The sequence below is a fragment of the Anguilla anguilla genome, chromosome 10 (assembly GCF_013347855.1).
Source record: "Anguilla anguilla isolate fAngAng1 chromosome 10, fAngAng1.pri, whole genome shotgun sequence".
In the NCBI taxonomy this organism is placed as follows: domain Eukaryota; kingdom Metazoa; phylum Chordata; class Actinopteri; order Anguilliformes; family Anguillidae; genus Anguilla; species Anguilla anguilla.
The window spans coordinates 26443024-26466898 of record NC_049210.1 but is presented as its reverse complement, the minus strand read 5'-3'; the positions used below and the strand labels follow the sequence as shown (position 1 = coordinate 26466898).

The window sequence follows — 23875 nt, the reverse complement described above, 5'->3', positions numbered from 1 at the left end:
TTTGCAGTAAAAACCTTGTGCTTCAGGGGATTTTTTCCCCCTATGTTTCTTCTTTCTGTAGACGTTTTTACCTTCAAGTATAAAATTCCAGATGTATGACAAGGGGGCAATTTGTCTGACATTGTTGCCCACAAATCTAACAAACACATAAATCTGACATCTAATGTTAATGATTCATACTCCAACCAGAGCAGACCATTGTGGGCACATATAATTCCCTGTTGGTCATCGAATTACCAACAAGCTACATAGAGGGACGTGCCAACAATGTGTCTTTATAATGTTACCTTGGACAACCAAAAAACGAAACTTTCCCAAGATGTGGTCACGTCATGAGTGACTAAACTAGCATCGCAATGCAACATTGCCACAATATAGTGTGCTAGCTGGGTACCAGTTTATCACTAGTTTGACATAGCTGGATTACCAGAAGGGAGGCAGAATGTTCTGCCCACAACATAATCAGAACGGGCGTTCCACGCACAAACATAAAACAAAACTGGCATCAGGGCTCACTTTAACAGGTCATTTAACAAGGATATATACAAAATTAGAGCAGATAAGGATATGAAATAATTTCAAAAGTGCACTGAAAGTTCAACAATGTTACTTTTTTACTTTACAAAAATTATGAATTATGCAAATTTGACTCTGTTTACAAGCAATTGTGTCTGCTTAACTGAAATCAATGAGGTCATTATAAATGAAGAAAAAGCCGTTCTCAACGTACAAAAATGCCATTGAGAAAAAAAAAGTACTTGAATAGTACTTGACACATACACTTTGAATGACCACATTCTATTCAGATGGTAAGATGAAAAAAAAACAAGGCCAAGTTACTTGAAATAATTTAGGAAACATTGGGTACCAGTATTGCTTTGGAATATGGCAATTTTAATTTGTGTGAACAAAAATAGCCAATATTGTTTCTTGAAACTTAGCCTAATTTTGATATCAGCACTTTTAGTATCAGGCCTAGAATTAGCAAGTCTTAATTACTTCTAGACAGTGCTTTGTATGCATGACTAACTTGTCATTTTTGTACATTGAAAACATGTTTTATTCAGATATCATTTCTTTTTGTACTGTGTTTGTTATGAGTAACTGATAACAGTAATGCATATAAACATACGTTATAAGAGTCATGTATACACATACATACATACAAACACACATACATTGTAGCCAGTCTCAGATCTAGAGCATGGACTCAGTCTTTTCCATGTAATTTTATGCACATGCTAAATTATGTGCCTTTGGTCAAAAGGGTAATATCAGATTCAGAAGTCGTGTTAATGTAGGATTCTGCATTTTTTACAAACTGAAGATGAAAATACACTGCATTCTACATACGCAGACATTGGCCTGACATCGGTGTTATTTAGCCTATTAGGGGTCCAAGCAGCAAAGCTGGTGGAACCCTATTATATCTGTTAGGATTATTAGGGGTCCAAGCAGCGAAGCTGGTGGAACCCTATTGTATCTGTTAGGATTATTAGGGGTCCAAGCAGCAAAGCTGGTGGAACCCTATTGTTTCTGTTAGGATTATTATAATTATTATTATTATTATTATTATTATTATTTTTCTCCGCTAAAAGTGTCTGAGGCTCAGAAACCATACGTCCTAGAGCAACCAAATTTGGCAGGTGGGTTCCTATGGCCCCCCACTACTCAAGCACTAAAAAGCACCTATGTCGGCCAGATGGTGGCGCTATAACAAAGGGTTATGCGTAAAAGGCCATAACTCCCACACCATAAGTTAGATCAACACAAAACTTCATCGACCTATGCATCTGAACGTGCCCTATAATTTTGCCATTGGCACCACCTATGTCCGCCATATTGTTTGGCCGCCATTTTAACTTTTTCCTTGGGGCGTGGAAGCTGTCTCCACTAAAATGTCTGAGGCTCAGCAACCATAAGTTGTAGACTAACCAAATTTGGTAGGTGGGTTCCTATGGCACCCCACTACTCAGGCACTAAAAATCACCTATGTCAGCCAGATGGTGGCGCTATAACAAAGGGTCATGTTTAAAAGGTCATAACTCCCACATCGTAAGTCAGATCAACACAAAACCTCATCGACCGATGCATCTGAATGTGCTCTACAACTTTGCTATTGGGACCACCTATGTCCGCCATATTATTTGCCCGCCATTTGGTCGTTTTTATTAGGTGGGGTGCGGAAGAGCTGTGGCTCCAAATCTAAACGGTTACGACATCTAGTAAACTTCTTTACGGCAAACGACATCCATGGCGACGCAAGTAATCCGACACCGTAGGGTCTAGTTTTTATCAGTGAGGGGACGGTCTGACCCTCGGGTAAGCCTTGGAAGACAGTGCCACCCAGAGTGCATACTAGGATAGGCTACCAAAAGTTTGTTAGTAAAAGCTTTCTGAGAGGATGAATAATTACTTTTCTTTGGCATGGATCCATTTGAAGACAATAACGGGTGAGTTTGTTTAGGCTTTAAATCCGTCATTATGCTGAGAGAAATCGTATTCTCAATGTAATCTCTAAATTGACTGTAAGGTTAGGGTTGTAACTAGTTAGCTATTTTGTAGGTGACTTAGTTAATGCACTCCTCTTAACTATTGCTTGTATTTTTGCATAGACTGCGTTGTTGCTGTTCTTGTTTGTGTTAGTGTTAATCAGTTTAACCTACAGGGTCCAAGTTGAACCATACGGTTGTTCCCTGCACTTAGAACGGTAGGCTGCTGCCCTCTAGGGTTTTCACTTGTTCCTGGTTATGGTTATACATTTTGTTGTACGTCGCTCTGGATAAGAGCGTCTGCCAAATGCCTGTAATGTAATGTAATGCAATATTCCGTAGCAACAAGGTAAACCCGACATTAGCCCTAAAATATGCAAATACAGCGGCGAAAACGCTGCTCACTGAATGACGAAATAAGCGAGACGAACTTTAAAAAAAAAAAATTATACCATGTCATTCTACAGTCAATATCTGGGACTAAACATTGAATAAATGTACAATTTTACCATTGGTTTTACGCGTAGAGATGTCCCTTTTGCGAATGAGTGGTCATATATTGTCTTGGACAAACCGTTTGCGAAATATATGCGCATCTGTCACGCCTGGCTCGGCTATCTTCAATAATAGCTGTGCGTAATACCACACCTGTTGCTTACGGCGTTGTCGCCCTTTTTAGTACAATTTGGCTTGATTGACAACTCATTTATTTCGTAGGTGAGAGTATAAGCTTTCTAACGATGTATAACATGTCTGATTTTGCTTTTGGAATAGTGTTTTATAGGTCAGCGTAACCAAAATTTTTCTGATCTGCCAATGTCTAAATAAATAAAACGGTAGTCTACTTTGCACGCAGCATGCAATTCGCGAGTTGATATTACGTCTTTTTTCCGTTTTTTCTCAATGTCGTATTTATTATTTGAAATGTGCATTCATTGGTTATTATTCTATCTGTCTCTGTGGCGCTCTGAAATGTGCATTCTCTGCTAAACTGAGCAATGGATTGGAATATGTGTCTGACGTAGTGTTGCACGGTATACCAAAACTTCAGCACTTTCTCTGCACTTAAAAAAAAAAAGAAAAGAAAAAAAGAAACGGTTCGGTATTAGAATATTCCGACGTTCGGTAGTTTTGAGTCAAATGTAAAAGCCAGGGAAAATTGTCTCCCGCATTACTGATTGAGAGGATGAAAAGTGTAATTTGTCAGAATCTTCGCTAGAAGGCAGTAGCAACTAAGGTTGCCAAGTGAGGTGACTTGCGCTTGTGCACTCAGCTCCTTGATACAGCGCAAGCTTTGACTCAGTTCACTTCAGTAGCAATAGGTGTTCCAATTTGGAAATATTTTATTATAGATAGATGCTGTATTGTTATTAAAATATGCTGTTTTTAGATCTATTTAAAGGTGAAAGACCTGTTTTAAAGAGTATTTAGTTCACAACTGTTTAATTTTTGAAATATATTTAACATATTTTTCTATTGTGCAGTGTTGTAACACTATAGGCCTATGTATATTAAATATGTTGAAGAGGCTTCAACTTAAAGGTTGTTAATGAACCAGGTTGTTAATAAACCATGAATTCGAAAATGAGGTCAACCCTTGTGGACATTACGTTTCTGATCTATTAAGGTAATTTCAGTATCGTTAGGTACCGAGTATCGAATTAGCATCGTTTAAGTTTCAAGTATCATTTCAGTATTGAGTATCGTAATACTAAACCTGGTATCAGTATCAAAGTCAAAATTTTGGTATCGTGACAACACTAGTGTGACGCCTTTAGTTGCGGCGCAGAAACACTGCAGCTGTGCATACACGCCGGACCATCTAAGTGTTACGACATAGTAAAGGCCTTTACGGGAAGCGGCCAGGACACATCCATGGCGATGCAACTAAGTCATCCGGCAGCGTCTCTTAGCACAAAATTGGCCATAAGTCATCAATATTTCATACGATCATCATGATATTCAGTAGATATGTTGGGTGAAGGCATATGATCATGAGGACAAAGCCTTTTTAAAATCGCTCCATAGGGGGCGCGATGGTGCCAATGCTTGGACCCCTCCCAACGCCGCTTGCGGCTTTAATTATTATTATTATTCTCCGCTAAAATGTCTGAGGCTCAGCAACGATAAGTTGTAGACCAACCAAATTTGGTAGGTGGGTTAAACATAGGTGTTTTGTCAGGCACTACAAAACACCTAAGTCGGCCAGATGGTGGCGCTATAACAAAGGGTCATGCGTAAAAGGCCATAACTCCCACACCGTAAGTCAGATCAACACAAAACTTCATCGACCGATGCATCTGAATGTGCTCTACAACTTTGCTATTGGGACCACCTATATTTTTTGCCCGCCATTTGGACTTTTTTATTAGTTGCGGTGCAGAGCTGTAGTTCCAAATCTGAAGTGTTATGACATCTAGTGAACTCCTTTACGGCAAGCAGCTAGAAGACATCCATGGCAACGCAACTAAGTAATCCAGCACCATCGGGTCTAGATTTTATCAGTGAGGGGAGGGTCTGAACTTCATAATGGACAGTATTATCTATCTGGGCATTCATAAAAATATTCTTTCACCACTCAAAAATCGTATTCCGTCATAGCAACAAGATAAACCCGACAATAGCCCTAAGATATGCCAATATGGCAGTGAAAACGCTGCTCACTGAGTAACAAAATGAACGAGAAAAAAGGATACCATGTCATTCTACAGTCAACATCTGGGACTATATATTGAATAAATATACAACTTTACCGTTGGTGTTATGCATAGAGATGTCCCTTTTGAGACTGAGTGGTCATATATTGTCTTGGACAATCCGTTTGTGAAATATACGCGCATCTGTGCTGCCTGGGTACCTTCAAAAATAGCTGTGCGTAATACCACACCTGTTTTTTACGGCGTTGTCACCCTTTTTATTACAGCCTGGCTTGATTGACAATTCATTTATTCAGTAGGTGAGAGTATAAGCGTTCTAACAATGTACGCTATAACATGTCTGATTTTGCTTTTGGAATAGCATTTTATCGGTCAGCGTAAGCAAAAATTTTCTTATCATCGCATTCCCTTACGCATGGGGTAGCAGTAAAAGACGCTGCACCTAACGAAACGTTGTCAATGATCTTTCATAATTTCTTGGAAAATACTATTATTATTGAGGACTTCTGGGCATAGCTAAGCCATATGTTTGCTGATAGGTCTATCTGACATCATTTTCTGGAGCAAAACAGAAGCAGATAGGACTGTATCATTGCTTTACTGTTTCGGTCTCTATCTACCGAACATATAAAATGTCATCATTGCTATGTAAGTATTAGCTACTGTTCAAAATATTTCGGTTTGTTCCGTTGCTACCATAATAACAAACTTTCTTGTGTCTACAGCTGCAGTTTCTTGCTGCAATTACTAATATTGAATATAAACAAGACGCAGTTTATGCCAATGTCGAAATAAATAATACGGTAGGCCTACTCCGCGGGCAGCATGCAGGTAGCAGGGATGGCGAGTTGATATTTCGTTTTTTGTTTTGTTTTTTTTCAATGTCATATTTAAATATGTATTATTGTTCTATCTGTCTCTGAGGCGCTCTGAAATGTGCATTCTCTGCTAAGCTGAGCAGTGGATTGGAATATGTGTCTGACGTAGTGTTGCACGGTATACCGAAACTTCAGCACCTTTTCAGTACTTAAAAAAAAAAAAAAACGGTTCAGTATTACAATTTTCCGATGTTTGGTAATTTTAGGTAAAAGCCAGGGAAATGTGTCTCCCGCATTACTGATTGAGAGGAAGAAAGGTGTAATTTGTCAGAATCTTCACAAGATGGCAGTAGCAACTAAGGTAGCCAAGTCAGGTGATGTGCGCTTGTGCATTCCTCCTCACTGATAAAGTACAAGCTTCGACTCAGTACACTTGAGGGCAATAGGTGTTCTAATTTGGAAATATTTTATTATAGGAAGATGCTGTATTGTTATTAAAATGTGCTGTTTTTAGATCTATTTAAAAGTGAAAGACCCGTTTAATTATTTAGTTTACAATTGTTTAATTTTTGAAATATATTTAATATATTTATCTATTAGTGTTGTAACACTACGCTTATGCTTATTAATATGTTGAACAGGCTTCAACTTAAAGGTTGTTAATAAACCAGGTTGTTAAACCGTGAATTCGAAAATGAGGTCAACCCTTGTGGGCATTACGTTTCTGATCTATTAAGGTAATTTCAGTATCGTTAGGTACCGAGTATCGAATCAGTCTCGTTTAAGTTTCAAGTATCGTTTCAGTATTGAGTATCGAGATACTAAACCTGGTATAGGTATCAAAGTCAAAATTTTGGTATTGTGACAGCACTAATCTGACGCCTTTTTTAGTTGCGGCGTGGGAGCACTGCAGCTCTACATACACGCCGGGCCATCTAAGTGTTATGACATGCCATCTAAGTGTTACGACATAGCAAAGGCCTTTACGGCAAGCGGCTAGGACACATCCATGGTGACGCAACTAAGAAATCCGACAGCGTCTCTTAGCACAAGATTGGCAGTAAGTCATCAATATTTTATACAATCATCATGATATTCGGTAGATATTTTGGGTGAAGGTATATGATCATGAGGACAAAACCATTTTAAAATCGCTCCATAGGGGGCGCAATAGTGCCAATGCTTGGACTCCTCCCAACGCCAATTGATCATAATATTTACACAGCTGTTGTTCAATATAAATATTATTTGGATAACAACATAATGTAAAACAGAGCGAGCTGTGTATCAGTTGAGAGAGCATGAGCCCCCAATTAAGCACATAATTTGTGGTGAGTAATGCAGCGTACCCGCGTGTAAACATGCAACGTAACCCATTTAAGAAACGCTTGTGGATTACAGTTAACCTCATCTGGAATTTTACAGTATGATCAAGGTTTAGCATTGGTGCTTTGATATATTTGAGATAAGTAAAAAACATAACTGCAAGGACAAACGGCCCAATTCAAACTGTAACAAGCTGCCACCATCAGAAAACCAACACAAATCCCCTTGAAAAGCACTTTATGTACTCACAGGCCCTGAGGGGCCCAGGGGCCCTCACATTGTAAGCGCCCAGGGGCCCTAGTGGTCAGCTTACGTTTTAAACACTAAGGGGTCTGGGGGCCCTCACTGTAAGCGGCGAGGGGTCTGGGGGGCAGTAGTGGTGAGCTCACATTTTAAACACCAAGGGGCCCGGGGACCTTTACATTGTAAGCGCTGAAGAGTCTGGGGGGCCCTAGTGGTTAGCTTGCGCCGTGCGCACTGAGGGCCCTGGCATTCAGCTTCCTTCGGAAGCCTTGGGCCACGCACCACGCGCAGCCTGAGGCTTGGAGGCCCCCCTGGCAGTCCGAGGCTCCGGGGCACTGGCCCGGTCCATAATCCAGCCATGCTTTCAGCTGTCCATACAGCAGTTCCGTATACAGCTGTTCCAGTTAGTGTTATGCCATCGAAGTCAGAGAGTTCATTATTAAATTTTATGCAAATATGTATTATGTTAACTTGAGTGTCAACTTGCATATTATCAATACCACGTTAACCAATACTCCCAAATACGCAAGCATGCCGTGAGACCATTTTGACCTAAACCCCAAATGAATTTCAATATTAACTAGGTAAAGTAACAGCAAACCTAGCATAAAGCTAACGTTATTTTGCTTTTTAACCCGGTTGAGAGGGATAAGAAAGACGCCAACACGTGCATGACCACACTATTTTAAAAAGCAAAAATAAGTTATGGGAATGTTCTTAAATAATGTCACAACAAAAATAGTGCTTGTATAACAAGAAGGAATAATTTTTTCCCGAAAGAATCATTGGGCTTCATTCACAAAATGTATACGATCACATCTGATCAAAAACTGCGTATAAGAACGTTTCTAAGAACATTTCGGCTTTCATATTTTTTTTCTTATCTGTAGGCTAATTGTTCATGGCTGTTTCCTTATGTAAATGACATGAACAGGACTGCGCATAAAATTTACAAACAACTAGCATTCATCATCTCATATATCTGGGATATGCACAAAAACAATGGTCTGCACGTGTCATGAATCGCATAGATAAAAATTAAAAATAATTTAAAGGAGTAACATGGTGGTTGAACGTGACACTTCCCAGTTGTCTTTAGGCAACAAAACAAATGTGCATAATTTTTTTATTATTCAGTAATTTCAATGTACTTTAAAACATATTTTTCTAAGCCTAAATTTCCCACTATAAAAGTTCACCCGAACCGGTGAACATTAGCTAGCTAGCTAAATGAATATAACCAGAAATAATCTAATAGTCCTTAAAAGGCACTCTAATTTAAGTGAACCTAACGTTAGTCAAATATTTGCATTGTCTTGGCTGTAAGCCAGTGGCGCAAACTATGGGTCTCGAGTTATCCATGGGTTTACAGGGCGTGGAAAGCGGAGTGGTTACTGTGTTCGTGACGCACCAAGTTGACAACTTTCTCAACCGGTTGAAAATAGGACGATAAATTTAAAACGCATGTTTCTCCAAAAATGCAGAACGGACATATTTAATACTTTACTCATTGTGTTTCTTCAATGCCTCTTGTGCAAATAGCACATAAAACCGAGAAGGTGTGAAAATCACCATGGTACTCCTTTAAGAAAAGTTTTGTGAATGAGGCCCATTGTTTTCATAAAATCATAAAATGAATGACCAGAAGTTTTTGCATAAAACCAGTGCAAATAGAACTATCAATCAGAGTTTTGCTTGACAACGCTAAAACAATATGGTCAAAGGGCCATGAAAGAATATTTCAATTTCATCTGATTAAGTGATGAAAATTAGTCATGGTAAAAGTAACTAATATATAATCATTGCTGGTAACTGTTGTATAAGGTAACTAGCCGTGTAATAAGCAAGATAATGACAACATTGTCTTCAGATGATTACAAAACACAGGGCCAAGTTACTTGAAACTATTTAGGAAACATTGGGTAGCACTGCTTTGGAATACAGCTTGTTTAATTTGTGTGAGCCAAGATATTGTTTCATGTAACTTGGCGCAATTTTGATAGCTATCAATACTTTTACAGGTCTAGATCTGAATGAATGACTTATAGATAGTGCCATGTATGTGTGAGTAACTTGCCATTTTCGTAAGATGAAAACGTGTTTTTCATCAGTTTAGTTTTACTGTATGAATAACTCAAAATATTGGTTCATGTTGTTGAAAAAATTAAGTTGTACAGATGATGCGTTTCCTCCCACAAAAGTAATTACATGGCAAGGGAAGCGGCTAAAGTTTAAACTCATATAAAAGAAAACAACCTTCATTTTCAGACGATTTATATGTTGTTGTTTGATTATACAGTAGCATTCATGACATTAAGCATTTAAAATAAACTGTCAAAACATGTCTTCTGAAAAATCTCCAAAACTGTCTTTACACCCCATCGACCAGCATGGCCAGAATTAACCTATTAGTCTTGCTGGTCAACCACCTTAACCAATGTAGATATGAAAAATACCAGTTTATGATATAAGACTACCTATATGGTCTACCATTTAAAACCATCGTAGACCACCAACTGAAAGCACCAACCATCAAAAGCTGGTTTCAGCGGATTTTTTTCGGCAGGTTTGTGAAACATAGGTAGGCTAAAACTTTGCAGCTGTAACTTGGCCTCATTTGTATCCTGATTATTAAAGATGTAGGTTCTTTAACATAGGCCTATAGAAAGTGTAAGCAAGTTACATTATTTCACACTGAAAGCGTCGTTTTGGAATTCACCATACACGATAACTACACGGCTAGCAGTTAGCAACAAACATTCACGTTTTATCACAGTACTTGAGCCACGTTTATCTGTTAACATTAATTTAGCAAGGCAAAATACTGGCATAAGGATACGTAATCAGCTAAAAGAGATTGCAATCACAGATAGCCAGACATTTGGTGTTGGAAGTCATTTCAATTTAATGACTTCCAACACCAGAAACACTGTCACACCAGAAGTCATAACGAAGCCAGTAGCCTACATTGAGCAAGCAATCAACGCAAGACAACAACCTAACGTATCACTTCAGCTAATTAGCTAGCTGGACGGTTGTGAAATAAACTCAATAGCACAGCGTCAGGATCGTTTCAACTAAATAGCGAAGGACATAAAATAAGGTTTAACGAGCTTCTTTCCTTTTTATTAAGGATATAACGTTACCCCATCACAATCAAGCCAAGTTAAAATGTTTCAGTACAATCCTAGTCGAATCTAATTTATTTTACCGAAATGCATGCACAACGCCAGGTAGAAATTGATTAAGCGTGTAAAACTGTTAGATATACATCAGAATTAATGAATAAAGGCTACCTTCCTGAAAAAGTTCAGCTTTACCGAATATGCAATTACTTTAGTCAACTATGATATCTGTAAACTGTTTCAGGATATCGGTTGAGGCGATTTAAACACATTTATACCAAGGCTAGTATAACGTTACCCACCATGCCACGTGTGCATCAAAGTGAAATGTTAGCCTCTAACGTTAGTCATGATGTTGAAATCACATAAGATATTCAGCTACAAACAAGGGTAATTTTGAGTAGTTGACTCGTGTTTGCTCGTACAGGAACACTGCGATTCGGTTAAACGTTATGGAGGTGCTTTACATAACTAATCAAAAACCTGAATGCATCTTCGTCTGACACTTGTAGCCAACTAATAGCACAGGACATAGGGATTTCTTGTTGCAATCCTTCCTATTAGTAAGTAGTCACCTAACTAACCTGTGGTCTACGGGCAGCCGCCTGCTTCACGCGGTCCACCACTGCTTGCAGTGCCTTCCCGATCTCCTCCGACATTCCTATTTTCCACATAACCTGAAAATCAGAACTGCCCCATCAAATCTTCCCGTCTTCTCAAGTCCTTGACGTTAAAGATAGATATGTTGGATTGCCAATGGCGTACCGAGGTCAGGCGTAGTATTGTCACGTGATGGCTCCGGAAGAGAATTTTTCCATAAGAAGCAGAAGAAGGTAGGCGGTGAACCTTAGAGTGCATATTATGTCGAGACAGCGACTCCAATAGAAACCTATGGGGACTAAATTATAACCAGGAAGTATCGTTTTTTCGTTCAACAGACATGCTCAGTTGTGTCCTTGGTCACGTGCCTACATCACGTGTACAGGCAAACATTGGCTAAAATAATTAAGAAACAAAAAACGAATATATTTGTCTGTGTGGTTGGAAAAAAATATTTTACTTCGGAAAAATAATAAGAGATTTTTATTTCTAATATAATACACAGAGTTAACATCAATATTTGAGAGAAAGTATTTTATTTTGGCTGTAAAAAATGAATGGAGCCCAATGGAGGAACTTGCTTTTTGAGCGAAAATCATAGATATCACCAGGGGGCGATATTACTTCCGGTGCTGAGTTTGAGAACCGAAAGCTGGCCCCCTGCGGTGAACAGGGGGCCAGGGATTGCCATTCAAACTCCAGTGGTTACTCCAGGTATTGCAATTTAGTAAGCCTCCGGTGACAAAAAGCAAATTTCCCCATTGAAGTCCATTCAAAACTACGAATTTACCCTGGCCAAATTAAATTACTTTGGACAGAATTTTTTAGCTCTTTTAACTTTTTATTCAGTGGCAGTCGACTGTTATAAGTAATTATATCTAGCTAGCAGGCTAGCCACAACCTCTGACTGGTTTACATCCTAGGGAGGTCAGACCTGTTTTGGCGATCTTTCAGAAAACATATTTTGACAGTTTCTTCTTAATGCATAATGTCATAAATTCTACAGTATAGTCAAATAACAACATATAAATCGCTAATTTGCCAGTAACTGTTGTTTCATATAATAGGATTAAAAATTAGCCGCTTCGCTCCGCATGTAACCAGTCGTTGGAGGGAAACACATCATCACCTGTGCAACTTTGAGGGTGGGGTTATCGGTTTTCCTTCAACAACGTGAACCAATATTGTGTGGTATTCGTACAGTAAAACAAATAGACTATGCATTTACTGGTATGTATTGTTATGAGATGCATCATTTAATGAAAAGTGTACTCTCAATACGCAATACGTGCCAAAATGTCTCAGTTTCAAACTGCGGCCGTGTGGCTTCAAAATTCCATTGCAGTTAGGGACTGGGATCGACCAGGCTCATGTCCCCATTTTCACCCTAATAAAAAAAACACCCATTCGTAAAACTAAAATCCTTTATACCATACTGTAGACATGGTCTTATAGAAAAAATATATGTAAAAATATTGTTGTTCAAACAAGTTTTCCCGGTGACTTAGCCATCAGACGTACACTAGCAGCAGGTTAAGCTGGCTATGGAATACTTTTTCTTTTACTTTTACTTTTATTCGGAATCCAGAGACAAAGCATATCTCCCTTTTCATCATAATTACCGAAAACATCCATTCGTAAAACTCAAATACTTATACCACAATGTAGACAAGACCTTGACGAAGACGTACATGTAAGGATCGTGTTGTTTAAACAAGTTTCCCTATGACTTAGCCACCAGAAAACATGTAGCCTACACTGGCAGGTAGGTCATAGCTAGCTGTGACTGTTCAAACTCCTGGGGATTTGAAATCCAAAGACGGTGCATGTCTCCTATTCATCGTAATTGGGTCAATGACAAATAAGGTTTTCAGCATGAAAAAAAATGAACGTACACTAAAATGCATTTCAAACATATTTTTAAGTCCACATGAATGTTCTTTATGTAATGACAATTGTTTAATTATATACAAAATAGCTGAATGCATTTTTATGCTAGATGGATGTTTTTACTCCCTTAAAAAGGTCAGTTGGTGTAACATGCCTATTTTTAAATTAATACATTTTCTATGCATTTCCAACCACAGGAATCAGCAAACTATCTGAGTTTGGAGAGGCTTAAATACATTTAACTTAAATTTTATTTATTATAATTTTTTTAGGTATGGTACATTTTTAGCCATTCACTAAGTAAATGCTATTTTGTATGATCGTCAACAATAATTTCCTGTGGACAAACTTGTCACAAAACTTGCAAAAGCTATTTGTATCCCTAGTAAACAAGCTCAGTATTTAATGTTTTGATATAGCATTGCAATAGTATTGTGAATTAATAAATATAAAACTAAAAACATTGGTTACCCCATATGACCGTGATGGTTACCCCAACTGATATTATAGTTAAATCCAGATATCATGGCCTGATATTTAATTAGAATTGAACCACATGTGTTCTGCTGGTAATGTAAGAATAATATAGCAAGAACACTTACTACATTTCTGCACTTAAATCTTCTGCAGTGGCATACTGGCAGGCAGATTTAGAAGGTATGCATACATAACACAACCAAGTCTAATGTCCACTACCGATAATTAAAAAATCAATAGCCATTGTTCCATGAAGGATATTCAAGAAATCACGACAATCAGAATAAAATATTAATTTAATTATAGATTTTAATATAAAATATAACCATAACCAATACTGCATTCTGCATTCAATGTCTAACAAACACATTCGATTGAAATAATCGCTTCATAAAATATTAAAAACGTAAACATAGTGTCAAAGAACACTTCATAAAGGATTTCAAAAGTGAAAATAATAACATTCATGTCAAAGAACTTGAACTTTATTTTATGTTATTATGAATCTTTACAAAGCTGAATTTCAAACACTAAAACATTTTATTGTTATTCTTAAAATAAAAACAAAGAACATTGAAGTAGTTGAGGTTCGAACATTTAAAACAGAAATCAGTCAAGTGCTGATTTTTCCGTGCTGTGTTTTAATATAAAGGTAAAAAGCATTGAAATAATTGATAGCAAAACATGCTAAAACATTCATGTAAATTCCCCAAGAAACATAAATGATAATTGAATAAAGGCTACATTAGTTAAGTTAACAGGGCTTGCTTCAGATACTAGAGCTTGTGCTATGTTTATTTTTTTCAGGGTGCAATGAGCTTTTGCCAGTCTGTGCTGCACAGTTTGGAGGACCAGGAATTGTAGGGCTCAGGCTCACTGATCGTTTCTTTCACATCTTCTTTAAAGTAGTATGTGATGTCTGGTGTTTCTGGCCAGACAAAGACATTTCTTGTGCCAGACTGTTGCATGCCACTGATCTGGATATTCTCGCCAATCACTCTGAGGACCTGGCCTACAAAAGTACAGCCATCGTAGGACACTATCACAGATTTCCCTGCGAGTTCCTCAAGGACAGCTTTGTCTGGCTGTGCTGTTTGTATGTAATTTTCCTTCAATTTCACTTCAGTTGGATTGTAACATAGGCACAGCTGTGGTCTACTGCAGAAGCAGGACACTTCGCGATGCTGGATTGTTCCTGCTTCCTTAGAAGTCACCTGATGAAGCGTGAGTGTTCCTTTGATAGCAGGCAGTCGGTCTGGCACTGCTTCATCAAACTTGGAGAAATCTTCTATCCAATAGAACTTGATGTTAGACTCTGTGCTTTTGAGCAAATCATAGAGGTCTTTGGGGGTCTGAATGTCCTTTCCCCGCTGCACATGTGCGTCAGTGCAGCGCTTCAGTGCAGCGCTTCAGAGCCCCACCAACACCGTCTGGCGCCCCCTTGCCGTGAGACTTCTCTGAAAAGTTCCACGATACTTGTTCAAATCCCCACAGAAATGGAATTGTGCTTAGCAGATAAAAGTTTTTCTTGTTCCTGTACTGTGTCACAGGACCATCACTCAGAATGTGGACAGTGGTTGGGTGTGGATTTTTTAAAATTATTTCTTTCACAACCGGTTCCATGTGAGCCCACACTGCTCGCTCATCATGCCTTAGGGAGTCCGATATGGTGGCATAGGACTGGGTTCCTCCTGCTGTGTATACTACACTCGTGTGAATTGTGGCCTGCTGCCTACTTTTTCACATGATTTAAAATGGCTTCTTGATATAGGTTACACCAATTGATATTGGATGAAATCCATTTTTGGGACAAAAGTGTTTTAAGTAATGGAATCATTTGAAAATATAACTACAGTACCACATCTTTTTATATCATAACAGACCCATATAAAATTAAGCCAAAATATTTAATTAATAGTTTTATTGTAGTTTTAATTATTTTTATGGCATTTTTGTTGTTTGAATTTAGGTTCGGACAGGTTACACCGACTGACATTTAGCACTTAAAAAACTCAAAACTCAACATCAATAGATGTGTTATTAAATAGAGGAGATAGAGACGAGGTAGCATACATTTATTGTTTATTAATGAAAATATTGGATTTGGACACAAAAAACACACGTCACGTCATTGACCCAATTGCAAAAAACACCCATTCGTAAAACTAAAATACTTTATGCAACACTGTAGATAAGACCTTAGCAAAGATATAGCCTACATGTAAGAATCTTGTCCTGGTGACCTGGCTATGGAATACTACTCTATCCAGTGTTGCCAACTTATTTTTCAGGGGAAGTTGCTACAGGCAGGTCGATTTGTTGCTAAAAGTTGCTAAATGACGTTGTGATGTCATTGCATGATGACGTCATTACGTAATGACGTCGTCATTGCATGATGACGTCATTACGTAATGACGTAAAACTGCGTCATTACGTAGAATACACAATGACGTTACTCAAATTGACTGGCCATCTCGGCGAAAAATATGATTTGAAATTTGTTAGTTTAGATTTGTTTGTTTATTGTCACATATTGTTATTTGTAAAAGTAATAAACAAAAATAAAATTAAGTTTGTCTCGTCGAACGCATACTACTTTTTTTATTGATTCTATTTCAATATTACAATACATTGTATAGAAAAATATATATTACAGTTGATCACATTGAAAGATCAGTTGATCACATTGAAAGATATTATATTCATACATGAAACAATATCAGACATATAACAAAAGAAGAAAACAAAAAACAATAAGGACAACATCAAACTGTACAAGGGAAATGTAGATTAAACATCATACAAGTTTTTGTGTAACATGAGAGATCATATTATTTGTTGATGTAGATTTCGTATTACATTTAATGACAATGTAACTTTACTAAATTACATAGCTATTTGCACAGCTAACGCTAGCTACCGGACCATGTCAAGAAAGACAACATTAGTTTAGACAACTGTAAGAAATCTGTCCCTGATGCCAATATGTCTGCTGGCCACACATTCCCTTGATCTTATCATTATCACAATACAGTTGGTACAATGGTAGAATAGCGACAGGGAGTGAGAGATTGGGAACCATCCAAGTCAACAGACGTGCTAATTCAATCACAACAGGACGGCCAATACACTACGGCCTAATTGATAGGTTACAGAACTGACTATATCCTTCTTAGTATGTGTATTCAACACTCCTGATCAAAGCTTTGAAAACAAATAAGAAGCAGCCTCTGGAAAGGTTCGTGGTTCAGTCGGACTCTGCTGAATCCAAGGTGTCATTTGTGCGCTTTGTCACTGCCGGTATTGGAAATAAACTTTGTAGGCTACATTTTCATCACGTTCGAGAGACGTCCTTTTTTCCTTACACAACGTTGCGCACAGTATCCATCTCTCATATCAGGTAACGTTGCGTTAGCTAGCTAGCTAATGTAATTAACACAATCTAATGTCGGCTAACAATTAGAAAAAAATGCTAGCTAACGCTACCGACCAGTACCGACCACGCAAACCGTCTCTCGAATGCAATGCTACCTTGTTGCAACGTTGCAGTGTAGCTAACTTAAGGCCAGTTCAGATCAATGATTCGCAACAAGACTGGGTGCAACTTTCAAAATTCCAAGATGTCTGATTGTAACCGTTCTAAAACTGCACTTGGCGATTTGACAAGGACGGTCTTTTAAAACCTCAGGGCAGGCAATGGCTCTGCTACTAACCAGTTCACACCGCTGCAATTTTCTCTGCAACATTCTAAAACCATTTTGCCTCGTTGCGAATCATTGATCTGAACTGGCCTTAACGTTACCGTTATTTACATTGCCATCGAGTTCATCAATATATTATAATGATCGGAATAAAGCCGGGGTATGTGGAGCAGAGCCGGGTCTGATTTCTGAAGACGTCATGCAGGAGAAAACTAAATAAAAGAATACGGCAGTATGGATTAGCATTATTATTTTATTACGCTTCCTCATATGTTCCTTCAGCCTTTATGCCCTTTTTTATGAAATCTCCTTTGTTTTTGTTTTATTCTTCTTGTTCTGATTGCTAATTTAACACCCAGCTCAGCTTTATTCTCGAACAGTTTAGCTAGCAAAACCAGAAACACCAGGGGTAACATTTTGCAAGGCAGTTGTTTCAAAAATACCACACAACAATCATTCATGAAAAAGACTGCTTATTGTGCACGAGATACATAATTGCACGAGCCACAGCAAATCCCGCAAATTCTTCTCTGCAGTGTAAAGATGTTCATACCGGGCAAAAGGTGGATAAAGAACGTTTGCAGAAATTGATCATCACTAATTCTACCCCAGGTTTGCTACGGCATTTTAACCCGGCTCGGCAGTGTAAAGATATCTTGAGTTAGCCTAATGTTAGACAACAAATGAGTATGTACATAACGTTACTTTTATAACAACCGTTTTTTATTCAGTAAATAGTAAGTGTTATAGTTGGCGTGCCAACTGACTGACGTCACACAGGCGACACTGGTTGGATCTATGGGAAGTGAGGTCCAAAAACACACCTGCAATTACCACTTCTCGCCATTGGCACCGCCATAGAGAACGAAACTGAAATCTTCGAGATTGTCACTTTAAGTGCAGGCACAAATGCTCCTAAATAGAGTCAAGTTCGCATATACACTCACTGGCCACTTTATTAGGTACACCTTGCTAGTACCGAGTTGGACCCCCTTTTGCGTTAATTCTTTGTGGCATAGATTCAACAAGGTGTTGGAAACATTCCTCAGAGATTTTGACATGATAGCATCACGCAGTTGCTGCAGATTTGTCGGCTGCACATCTATGATGCGAATCTCCTGGTCCACCACATCCCAAAGGTGCACTATTGGATTGAGATCTGTTGACTGTGGAGGCCATTTGATTACAGTGAATTCATTGTCATGTTCAAGAAACCAGTTTGAGATGATTTGAGCTTTGTGACATGGAGCGTTATCCTGCTGGAAGTAGCCATTAGAAGATGGGTACACTGTGGTCATAAAGGGATGGACATAGTCAGCAACAATACTCAGGTAGGCTGTGGCGTTTAAACGATGCTCAATTGGTACTAAGGGGCCCAAAATGTGCCAAGAAAATATCCCCCATACCATTACACCACCACCACTAGCCTGAACCGTTGATACAGGCAGGATGGATCCATGCTTTCATGTTGTTGACAGCAAATTCTGACCCCACCATCTGAATGTCGCAGCAGAAATCGAGACTCATCAGACCAGGCAAGGTTTTTAAAATCTTCTGTTGTCCAATTTTGGTGAGTCCGTGCACATTGTAGCATCAATTTCCTGTTCTTAGCTGACAGAAGTGGCACCCGGTGTGGTCTTCTGCTGCTGTAGCCCATCTGCTTCAAGGTTCGACATGTTGTGCATTCAGAGATGCTCTTCTGCATACCTTGGTTGTAACAATGATTATTTGAGTTACTGTTGCCTTTCTATCAGCTCGAACTAGTCTGGCCATTCTCCTCTGACATCTGCCATCAACAAGGCATTTTCTCCCAGAGAACTGCCGCTCACTGGATATTTTCTCTTTTTAGGACCATTCTCTGTAAACCCTAGAGATGGTTGTGCGTGAAAATCCCAGTAGATCAGCAGTTTCTGAAATACTCAAACCTGGCAAGTCTGGCACCAACAACCATGCCACGTACAAAGTTAATTAAATCACCTTTCTTCCCCATTCTGATGCTTGGTTTGAACTTCAGCAGATCGTCTTGACCATGTCTACATGCCTAAATGCATTGAGTTGCTGCCACGTGATTGGCTGATTAGATATTTGCATTAACGAGCAGTTGAGCAGATCGCTGAACTATCAGTGCACTTTTTAATTGCTCTATCTACTCCAATTGTGTATAATTCCTAGTTAAATTACCTGTTAAAGTGAGCCCAGATGCCAATTTTGTTTTATGTTTCTGTGTGGAACTCTCCATTGTGATTACATTGCTGGCAGAACGTTCGACCTCCCTACCTACAGTCAAGAATGCACTCAGCCATTCTGTGTTATTGGAGCTAGCTATTTTCTAGCTACTGTTGTTTAAAGGAGATCGGTGATTCGGTCATAGTCTAAGCTTTCTAAATCCGTAAATGACCTCCCTACGGTTCCTAGCTATTCCTAGCCAGCGTGACCCTGATCTCAAGCATAATTGCCCCGTTGTGAAAAGCGACTGCAGACTGGAACAACTAGCTATTATAATTCACTTGATTTATCTGCTTGCTTTGACTTGAATGCCTCTTAAATGCATGAAATAAAGAAATAAATAGTAGTAAATAAATTTTTTTTACATGTATACTAACAATTTGTAGTAATAAAATACGAGCTTGTCACCTACTGCAATATTGGGTTGTTTTCACTGTTTGTAGGAAAATATAAAATATGGGCAACGACAACCTTTCGATACGATTTGCTGTATTGTAATGTTGTTAGTCCTGCTATCCTAAACTCAGGTACTTACATAATCTAAGCAGTACAAGGTGGAAATTATTCAAGATGTCACTGCCTTGTGATAAATGTACCCCATCACTTGATGCCTGTCCCGGTTAATTGTGCTTTATGTCTGTGTGTTTTTAAAAATCATGAAATACACGCTAAGAGATGACACATCCGCTGAAAATCCATTTGTGTCTTCATAAAAGCGGTGAGTAGTTGCTTACAATTAAAAGGGAACCTAGAAGTGACTTCAAAAATAGCGGTATTCTACAAAAAGTGGTAGCCACTGACGTGATGGTCGGTCTATCACAGCACACATATGAGTGCATTGAACTACGAGTCAGCCAAGAAAAAATAGATAAATAGTCAAAATACAAAAAAATTGTAAAATCTTGAGAAATTAGGCTAATGTATTATTTTATATTCATACAATCGTCATCTTTGTAAATGAGGTTTATCATCTTCACCACGACCACTTCACTGTTATCAGCAGCATAGCATCATTTGAAACATAATTTAAGAGCGGTGGATTAATGTAATCCTAGGTCATGGTTTAATACGTATTCTGATACATCGGTTCTGTGCAAGCAACTCTATAGTTTTATAATCCTGTCAAATGGTCATGTAAAACCATGGAGTCTGTGAAATTAAACACTGATGTCTAGGCTCGGTAGGGACCTTAGCATTAAGTGTCAAGCTCGCATCAACGGAGCGGACACACCAGTTAGCTTAGCCTCAAGTGTCCCTGTGGAGTTGACACACTAGGAAGCTTAGCATCAAGTGTCTAGCTGACCATAACCCAGTCTTCTCTGTTTGTCTTTCTCTTTCCATGGGGCTCCCATCCCCTACTTCGCCCTGAGTCCAAAGACTGCTCCAGCCTGTTTCCTCGGCCTGAATCCCCAGGATCGCTCCAGTCCTGTCCTTTGCTTAATGGTCATGGACTGCTTCAGCCGTGTTCCTCCCCTGCCCATGCCTTGATGCTGTCTGGAGCTCCAGATCCATCATCCGGCTCCTCTAAACTGCACTACTCTAACAATATAATTTAGTCTTCTACTATTCCTGTTAGCTTTCATCTCAGCTGTAACCTGCTCAACCCATTTTATTTGCTGTCTGCCACTTTACACCAGGCTGGCCAGTGGAGGATGGGCTCCCCCTCTGTGAAGTCAAACTGGAGTTTTCAAAAAAAAATATTGGGACTTAGAGGAAGAGAGAAAAAATTAAAAAAACATTTATGTAATTAAAACAAATAAATAAATAAATAAATAAATGGCAAGAATCCATTGACAAACAGAATATTCAGAAAGCAAACCGGATGGAAACAATCTGCCCAAGTACTGCCCAGGGCATTTAAAAGCACTACGCAGCGTCACAGGATAAAAAGTCCGGAAGTGAAGTTAGTGAACAAGCGCCGCATTAACAAAACACCGCATTAAGAGGAAATGCTGTAAATAGTTTCTTAACAGTATTGTGATCTGCGGTAAAACTGTGCAGGACCGATACATCCACAAAGTCCGGAGAGGCAGCCAGTAAGACGCTGAACTTCAAAATAATTTGAGAGACTGTTTCCCTGGTGAAGATCGATAATTTAACTCTTTAGTGTTCATGCGTGCAAGATGGTTTGTCTATTTTCTATAATTTATTGTCTGCTCGTTGTAAATCCATTTGCCAATTTGAGGATGCTTGGCAAGTAGAAATGTGGTGAAATTAATGATAAAACTATGAATCGTAGTTAGCTGCATAGACTTTTAGCTACAGCGTTATGGGCTTACAGTGGGCTCCAGAATTATTGGCACCCTTGATAAATATGCACAAAAAAAGCTAAACAAAAATAGCTAAACTAAAAATGAATACAGTTATTGACACAAGCTTTATTTTCCAACGTGTAAACTAGTGTGCTTGATTAATGATTCATTGGAATAAACCAAAGTCTTAAATTTTTTAATAAAAAAAAATATTTCCCCAAAAAACAGGTTCCACAATTATTGGCACCCCTGGTTTAATACTTCGTGAAAACACCCCTGGCAAAGATGACAGCAATGAGTCTTTTCCTATAATTCATGAGAAGTTTAGAGAACACATTTGGAGGGATTTTTGACCATTGCTCCATGTAGAACTTTTCAGAATCATTGATATCTTTGGGTTTGCGCTTATGGACCCCCCCCCCCCCCTCTTCAGTTCAGACCACAGGTTTTTGATGGAATTTAAGTTTGGAGACTGAGATGGCCATTGGAAAACATGGATGTTGATTTCACTTAAGCATTTCTGTTTAGATTTTGATGTATGCTTGGAGTAATTGTCCTGATGGACAATATACCTATGACCAAGTCCTAGCTTCTTAGCAGAGACAACGAAATTTTCTGCCAGAATTTCCTGGTACTTTGTTGAATTCATTGTGCCATTGATCTAAAATAGTGCCCCAGGACCACTGCCAGCAAAACATCTCCAAAATATAAATGACCCACCTCCATATTTGACCGTAGGTATGAGGTGCTTCTCCTGTATGCATTCCTCTTTTGCCGCCAAACATGTTGATGGTGTGTATGACCAAAACGTTAAATTTTGGTCTCATCTGACAATAGCGCACTCTTCTAGTCATAATTCCAATGAGGTTTGTCAAGCTCCAGATTCTTGGTTTTGTTTATTGTGCTCAGTAAGGGCTGTCGTCATTCCACCCTTCCAAAGAGTTAGTTGGTATGGAGGTGCCATTTTATGTTTTTTTTAGACTTGTTGACCGCAAGAAACAAACCAGGACAAAGACAGGACCCGGTCAACCACGAAGACTGGACTACAAACAGGACAGGTGACAGACATGCCTGGCAGAGTAGGGGAAGCAGGCGAATGCACGGATCTGTAGAAACGAGAACGCAAGGTTAAACAGTAAAATAGAAAAACCCGACGTAGCGCATCTGACGAGCTGAAACAACGATCTGGCAAAGATCTGTGGATGAGCCGAGAATAAATGCTGGCGAGACAGCGTGCAGAATGCGAAGAGCGCAGGTGAGTCAGATCAGCCTTGATCTGAGAGCTGGGGCGAGAGTCCGCCTACGCTGCAACAAAGAACAAAGATCGTATGAAAAAGACAAGATACGTGAGGCTAACAGAAAACATGAGAAACACGAGGAATATGACATATTGTCTATCTTGGCATTCATAAAAATATTCTTTCACCACTAAAAAATCGTATTCTGTCATAGCCACAAGATAAACCCGACAACAGCCCTAAGTGAAAACGCTGCTCACTGAACAACAAAATAAACATTCTACAGTCAATATCTGGGACTAAATGTTGAATAAATATACAACCTTGCCATTGGTTTACGCGTAGAGATGTCCGTTTTGAGACTGAGTGGTCATATATTTGTCTTGGACAATCCGTTTGTGAAATTACGCGCATTTGTCATGCCTGGGTACCTTCCAAAATAGCTGTGCGTAATACCACACGTGTTGTTTACGGCGTTGACGCCCTTTTTAGTACAGTCTGGCTTGATGGACAATCAATTTATTCAGTAGGTGAGAGTATAAGCTTTCTAACGATGCATAACATGTCTAATTTTGCTTTTGGAATAGCGTTTTATAGGTCAGCGTAACCGAATATTTTCTTATCGCATTCAATTACGCATTCACTCTGTGGTAGCTGTAAAACAAAGAAGCTGTTAACGAAACGTTATCAACTTTTCCCCCCGTAAATTATTGGAAAATACTATTATTATTGGGGACTTCTGAGCATAGCTAAGCCATATTTTTGCTGATAGACCTAGCTGACATTGTTTTCTGGAGCAAAACAAAAGCGAATAGAACAGTATCATTTAT

The 23875-nt window shown here is 38.8% G+C and overlaps 1 protein-coding gene across 3 annotated transcripts in view; it reads right to left on the bottom strand.

Moving 5' to 3' along the window:
- Positions 1 to 11548, bottom strand: part of plpbp (pyridoxal phosphate binding protein) — a 170508-nt gene extending 158960 nt beyond the window's left edge. Inside the window, exon 1 of one of the 3 annotated variants that reach the window (XM_035380335.1) lies at positions 11246 to 11548. In XM_035380335.1, the coding sequence (XP_035236226.1) occupies positions 11246 to 11335 (90 nt within the window). In that variant the 5' untranslated portion in view covers positions 11336 to 11548. The remainder of the gene's footprint in view (positions 1 to 11245) is intronic. The other 2 variants (XM_035380333.1, XM_035380334.1) reach the window with 2 other exon arrangements.
- Between the last annotated feature and the right edge of the window lie 12327 nt (positions 11549 to 23875).